This window comes from Bacillus rossius, chromosome 3 (genome assembly GCF_032445375.1).
Source record: "Bacillus rossius redtenbacheri isolate Brsri chromosome 3, Brsri_v3, whole genome shotgun sequence".
In the NCBI taxonomy this organism is placed as follows: Eukaryota; Metazoa; Arthropoda; class Insecta; order Phasmatodea; family Bacillidae; genus Bacillus; species Bacillus rossius.
In genome coordinates, this window is record NC_086332.1 from 106,717,264 (window position 1) to 106,724,763 (window position 7,500).

At 34.6% G+C, this 7,500-nt stretch overlaps 1 protein-coding gene across 9 annotated transcripts in view; it reads right to left on the reverse strand.

Moving 5' to 3' along the window:
- The window catches only part of LOC134531113 (transcriptional regulator ATRX homolog), a 258,967-nt gene that overhangs the window by 174,040 nt on the left and 77,427 nt on the right, over positions 1 to 7,500 (reverse strand). For all 9 annotated transcript variants that reach the window (XM_063366679.1, XM_063366674.1, XM_063366677.1 and 6 more), the window contains 2 exons: positions 3,874 to 4,040; positions 3,361 to 3,489 (listed from right to left, as the gene is read on the reverse strand). In XM_063366679.1, coding sequence (XP_063222749.1) covers positions 3,361 to 3,489; positions 3,874 to 4,040 — 296 coding nt within the window. The remainder of the gene's footprint in view (positions 1 to 3,360; positions 3,490 to 3,873; positions 4,041 to 7,500) is intronic.

The window sequence follows — 7,500 nt, forward strand, 5'->3', positions numbered from 1 at the left end:
AGTACACGCACCCATTTTTTTAATTTAATTTCTTCTATATATATTTTTCCTCCCTACCTAGGGCACTCATAATTCTTTTAAATTTCACGTGCATGTTTTCAATGTCATTAGAGTTGTAAAATTTTTTTTTTGTCAAATTGGTCATTATTTATATTTTGTTTCATTTTGGAAACATACAAATTTTAGGTATTATGACAAATAAAAAAAATTAGTTTCACTAACATTCTTAGGTTTTTATTGTGTGGATAGTTTCAAGTTTAATATTATGTAGGTACATAAATTCTAAAACTTATAAATTTCTTCGAAATTTATTCATAGGTAGGTAGGGCCTACTAATATTTTCTATTTGTCAATATAGTTATTTTTTTTACATTACCTACATATTTGCAAGGAGTTTGGTTCAGTGTTTATAATTTATCTGCTAAGCGTCAAGAGTCTTACGGCTGCTGAGACCGAAGACCAGAAATATTTATCAATTATGTAATATATTGTTGAAAAATTTGAATTTAACTATTTCAGGAAAGTTGATTTTTTTTATTAATTAGAATAGTTACGTGTAATTGCCATCTTCCTTTATTTCATATTAAACATTATGTTTGGTTGAGTGTGAGATAATTTTATTTATGTATGTTTTAATTTCATTTAATTTCTTATATATATTCTTACCTACCTACTTCTATTAAATTTCAGGCGGATGTTAACATTGTCATTCCAGTTGTATAATTTTTTTGTCAAATTAGTTGTTATTTATACTTTTTGTTTCATTTTGGACTATGTTTTTTTATACTTAATTCAAAGATTTGTGGTGTGTACAGGGAGTGATGTCTCTATTAATTTCTATACTCCTTTGGATAAGCGGAATATTGCCACCACAGTTTTACATATAAAGAAATCCTACAAATACATTATGACAAATAAATATAGTTTCAGAAACATCCTTAGTTTTTTTTGGTGTGTATAGTTTGAAGTTTAATATTATGTATGTACGTAAATTCTTAAACATACAGTTATTTATTAATTTATTTAGATAATTATTCATAGGTAGGTAATAAGCTTTCTATTTGTCAATATTGTTATTATGGTAGATAGGAGTACAGTAAATGCCTACATTCTTATATTCCTTTATATCTCTTTCGATTTGGAGTGATTCCGAGCCATTCGGGGTCCTCAACGTCAACCCCCTCCCCCCCCCCCCCCCCCCCCACCGCCAGGTGGTTCAAGCCCCAAAATTTCGAAAGTTTAAAAAATTTGAAAAATCTATCTCTTTCGATTTTAAGTGTTTTCGAGCCATTCAGGGTCCTCGAACCCCCCGCCCCCCTCTGGGAACAAAGCCCCAAAATTTCGACAATTTCAGGAATTTCAAATATCTATTCTTTCGAGATGGAGTGTTCCAAACCATTCGAGGTCCTGAACATCCACTTTCCGCAAAAGTGAAAGCCCCAAAATTTCGAAATATAAGAATATATATAAATTGGATGTTGGCATGTATGTCGTCGATCAACTCTTACACCGTTTGACCGATCGCCATGAAAGTTGGCACATCGAAGTGTTTTTATCATGGAGAAGGTTTTTATGCTAACAATTTTTTTTGTAACACGCCGCTAGATGGCGCTGTAGCGCATCAACTTCTAAACCTTTCAACCGATCGCCATGGGTAAACAGAAAACCATAGGTCACAGATACACAAACAGTAATTATGTGTCATTTCTTAATGTCCACCACACTGGACATATCACTATCCATTTTGCTGTAACTCGCGGACAATATATCACCCGGTGTTCAGCCCGGGCAAAGCCGGGTACTGCAGCTAGTATATATATATATAAATTATGTGGAAATTATTTTTGTGTCTCCATACAAAAATTAGGTAATTTAATATTCCATTTGTGTCAAAGCTATGTTCCTTTTAGATGACATAATAATTTTTCATTACTTTATCAATGTGTCTGAACATTTTTGTTGTTGTCCAAAGTGGTTTGTATTGTAATTTGTATCTTTTGTTATTAGTTTTTGTCTTAATTTTGTTTTTGATTGTATTTATATTTTATTTCACTGTATTATAAGTCTTTTGTATGTAGTAGTTGTCTTGTATGTCGTGCACAACGTTTAGACTCACTTTTTGAGTGTTGCTGTGAATGTAACAATGTATAAATAAATAAATAAATAAATAAATAAATAAATAAATAAATAATAGAATAAAATTACAAAACTTTTTTTTTTTATCAAAATGTTTCAAATCTGACTCTAATATTGCATCCTTATTTCTAATACCATAACAGCATACTATTTTAATAGGATTTTTGTCTTTTTGTTTAATAAATTATTTTAATTCTTACTGTTTGCACTTAATTTTTCCTTTCAATCTCTTTTTTTAATAAGCTGATAAAGTTTTATGCCAATTTAGTACACCGTTGTAATAAACAATACCTAGGGAAGTTTTTAAAACCATTTGAACTTCCTCAAAAAGATTAGTTTTGTTTTTTTTTACTTGAATTAATTCTTTAGTCTTTCTTTACTGCTAACACTGACTTGCATAGAAGAAGAAAACATCAGGGACCAAACGTAAATAAAAATATATCTAAAACACGCAACAAAAGAGCTATAGGTGTTCAGAGGTCAAATTAGGCAAAATTAAAAAATATATATTAAAAAAAAATTAAAAAATAATTAAACCCCTAGGAACTTCTCACTCAATATGTATTTTTATATGGTATTTTTATATGGATCCACCAACACGCCCGTTTAGTTTGTCTAACCCTCTACAAATCACAGTGAGTGTGAGTGTGTACACATACATACATACATACATACATACATACATACATACATACATACATACAAACACACAAATCACTCTGTTTATATATATATATATGTGTATGTGTGTGTGTATATATATACACACACATACATATTTACTATTTTCCTACATTCAGTTTGCTAGTCTCATATACAGTCAACTGCATTATCTAGCACAGCATAGGTAAACGTAAAAGTACATGTGTTGTATTTGTAATTCTTCAATTAGTTTCAGAAAGAATACTTAACTTCATTCATATGTGCAAAATTTAATGGAATAGCATCCTAATCATGATATAGAAAGAACATTAATTTTAAAAAGGGGACATTCTTAGCCCTATTCCACAACAGAGTCTTCAGTTCAACACTACGGGAATGTTTCGGAAGAATTATCTCATTAAGTTAACGATAAGCAAGAACTAAACGTGGTGTGTGTACTCTTATTTTCCTCCGTCTCCGCCAAAAATTGTTTTATTCCCTTGCCTCTTGTCTCATCCAAGCTTCAAGCACGTCTCAACAAAAACACTCATAAAGTAAAACAACATATTAAACTTAACTTACCACTCTCATCTGACGAAGACATATCAAGGAGCAGCTTCTTAGCCATGTCATTTTCTGTGACTGTGCAGATTGGTTCCTGTCTCGCAAGTTGCCTCTCTGATCCTTGAGTGTCCGAGAAAACGGTATCATCTGTGGTGAATAGAAGTGTTATTTCGTCATTCAATGAACAAATGGCAATGACCAGAAAAACTAGCATGAATGTTAATAAACGAATGACAATCATTGTAAATTACTGATACACATATTTATGGTTTAGTGACTGTAAGAATTACAATGTTACTAAAAAAAATAGGATATAAAAAAAATATATAACCGCATAATCACCCAACAATTTTTCATCTGCATAGCTGAAGAAATTAAATTTCCACTATTATTAGTGTTTGATGAAAACCAAACATGAAAACTAAAAAATCACCAGTAAAGAAACAAAAACCATGCGCAGTAGTACAACCAGTTGCTACAAAAATCAAAAACATGGGCATGACAATCACGTGATCAAGATACACATCTCACCATCAACATCTGAGAGAGATTTTTTACTGCCTTCAGGACTATCATCATTCTTCACTTTGTCAAGTTTCTTTTTTTTTATCTTTTTCTTCTGAGGTGTCACCTCCTCCCCACTGCATGACGAAGAATCCTTGTTTCTACTCCTTTTCAGCAACTTAAGATTACATAGCCTGTAATACAGCACAAACAAGAATTCAAACAATTTGTCGTGGTAAACCTTCACCCATTTCATCAATTGCCTATTCTTAAATTAGTAAATGCACAATCCCAAACATTTAAAATACAATCAATACTTTGAAGATACAAAATACAGTCCATTACAAATTTCATATTGATAATAATGCTAAAAAAATGAAAACAGTGACTACTTAGAATGTCCAACAACATTCCAAAGATATCATGGATAAAATACAAGAATGAGAATACATAAACAAGGACTTATAACACACACCAAGCCAGGTAGTGCAACAGTAAAACGTTGGACTCCCAGTCCATCACGCCTGAGGTGTAAATCAGTCCAGGCAAACATTGGGATGATGATAGTCGCTCACAAGACAAGAAAAAAAATCTTATAATACACAACTTATAAGTAGAGACATGCAGTTTTGGGGTTTATTTTATAGCAAAATTCGTTGTTATTTACCCTTAAAAGTAGTGTTTGTTATCATACAACAAAAGCAGTGTTATTTATTAAATAGTTTTAGCACTATAAATTTAAAAAAATAAGCAAAGCATACCTTGAAATTTTGGACACATTCTTGCATTGTACAGTTGCACTAGCAGCAGTAATTTACAATCGAATTTACACATCACTTTTTACATACAGTAATTGAAAATATTTTAGTATCTAAACCAGCAAGAATAAATATGAAGTCTCTAAAATAGTGACATAAACGCATGGGACAAAATCCACAAGCTTTAGCTCTCGAAAGCAAAAATAGCCATGATACACAAATTAGCCTCACTTAAATTTGTCCTGCTGTCTGTTAGGACTGTGTTATATGAGGAAAAAAATTGTTCACAGTCAATGTTTGCAGAAGGCATCCAGATGGCTTCACGGCAGCTGGAAGCAAACAATGGCTGTGACAGCTTACTACATTCAATGACTTCACTACGTCCACTGAATTGTGCGTTTCCATTTGTTTTGTAACAATGTCCTGAAGCTGACCAAAACCAGCTGTTAATTCTTCAGTGCTTAGGGGTCGTCCATTAATCACGTGATGTTTTTTAGCAAATTTTTAATCCCCCCTAGTGATTTGTGGTGAGGATTCAGACTACCACCCCCCCCCCCCCCCCAATAAATCACGTGTATTTTTTTGGTACAAAATATTTTTAAAAATTTCAGAATATTATCTTTAAATATAGGTATAATCTAATTTAATTCTGGAAAATTAAGCACAGTGATAAAAATGCCCAGACACACATTAAGGTTGCAGGTTTATTCTCACTGGCATAAAAATAATAAAGGAAAGGCTTATATGTGATATACGCATATATTCGGCGCCAACATCACAGTCTTACTGGAGACTGGCAAGCCGAGCCGGGTGGTTCATGTTGCGGCGGGCGGGGATATTGTTGCCCGGCTACGGCGAGTCAAGGTCACGCGTCCCTTTTCGGTTTAGTAGAAATCGCGCGAAAAAATAAATACACGTGATATCTCTCTACACCCCCCCTCCCCCCTTGTGATATTTCGTGATTTTTCCCGACACCCCCCCCCCCCCCCCCCCCTTCTCGAGCCTCACGTGATTAATGGACGATCCCTTAGGAAGTAGAGATTATGGACAGTTTTCAGTTTATGCACCATTTCCGGGTTTAATTTAGCAAGCAACAAACTTTCCTGACCAAAAATTTGAATTGCCTCAAATCTCCTTCTACTTGGGTCAGTTGTCATGAGAGAATTCAGTTTGGAAGGGCTTGTGTTGCTGTTCTTGTGATGGACACTTTAGCTTCAGCAGCTTTAGCAGGGGGCATGTTAGACAAAGGCTCTACTGGTTGCCTCAAAATAAATGCCACGAGTGATGTTTTCACTTTTTTTTATATAATGCATCTTGCAAGTCCCCATAAAATGAATGGGCAGTTGGATACAAAGAACCTTCAAGTTTCTTTATTATCCCTACAAGGCTCTTGGCATGCTCTTTCACAAAGACAGCTTGACAAAGAATGAGAGAAATGTCATTTTCTGTAACTGGACACAGAACTAAACCCTGAATTTTGTGTTGCCTTTAGTTCATTTGTTTTGCAGAAATCACAATGTCATGTATGTAGTCTGCTACATAAAAAAGCTGCTGAACCAGGAATTCCATCTAGTAACAACAAGAAGTGGGAACAATGGACGTTTCTCTCCATGCTTTTCTTCAAGAAAGCTAGCATACAAGTGCCCTTCTTTTCCTGGTGGTGTTGAACACATTTTATATTTTGCTCATAGCATTGTTCACTCAGGCAACTTTTTCACCCAGACATTGCCAACAAGGTTTAACTTATGTGCCCAGCACTGGACATGCGTTAACTGGTCTCCAAGGATTACTTCGAGAGTACTAACAGCCTTGGTCATATAACGAGCAGCATCGGTTACTACTGAGAGCACATCACCATACTGTACATTGTACATTTTGAGTGAATCTAAAATTGCCCTCACACAGTTTGTGGCATTAGCAGCTTCAAGAAAGTGAACTCCTGCAACAAATATTTCTGGTTTATCCTGTTGAAGATTCAGAATTCTAAATAAAACAACAAATACACACCTACCCATTTATCTGTTGTTTCGTCGCACAGTATGTCAATTTTTTGTACTTTAATGCAGTTTTGCATCTTCAATTCTGCATTTGGCTATGTCCCCTACATATTTCTCACGGACTGTTCTCGCAAGTGGCAGGTCTCCAGCACCTTCGATGTATTTGTTCAGCCATGCCCTGATATTAGGATCATCAAGCTTTTCAAGGGGTGTATTTGCCTTCATAAAGGTCTCTGTTGTTTCCTTTATAAATTCCAACTTTTTGTCTTTTTGGACATTATTTTTTGCTGTCCGAAACGCTGAAGATATTGACGACTGGCGTTCAGACGTACTAGATGAGCCTTGCAATGAAGAGACACGCTTCTTGTGTTTTCACTGCCTACATGTTTTTCACATGAGTCTTTCCTATCCCAAGAGATGGTGACATTGCAGTGACGACAAAAAGTGTGGTTGAATCACTAGCATAAAGTCCGTGTGAGAAAGTTTTGAGGCTCGCTGTTTTGCAGTTACCGGCACTTTAGGCATTTTAATAGGCCTTATGTTTTAGCCTAAGTTTAAATTGTACACCTTTAATTTGTTTCACAGATGTTAAAAATTATCTGTAACAAAATTTGACCCATTAAACTTTAACTTGCGAATCGTCACCGGTGTTAGCATTTTAAATTTGGTATTTGGTTAATAAACATGGACGCAATGGACAAACAATGCTTCGAGAAACAACCTGCTGTAATCTCCGTGATAATCGACTGTCAAGGCGAGCCGAATATCAAAATATATTGAACATACACACGACTGCTTGCTCGCTGAGCGCGATCACAACACCATTTTGTTCAAGATCGATACGATCTGTGCCATCAAACGACTTATTTCCGCAACGGAAAACTTGTGGTGCTGTGTAT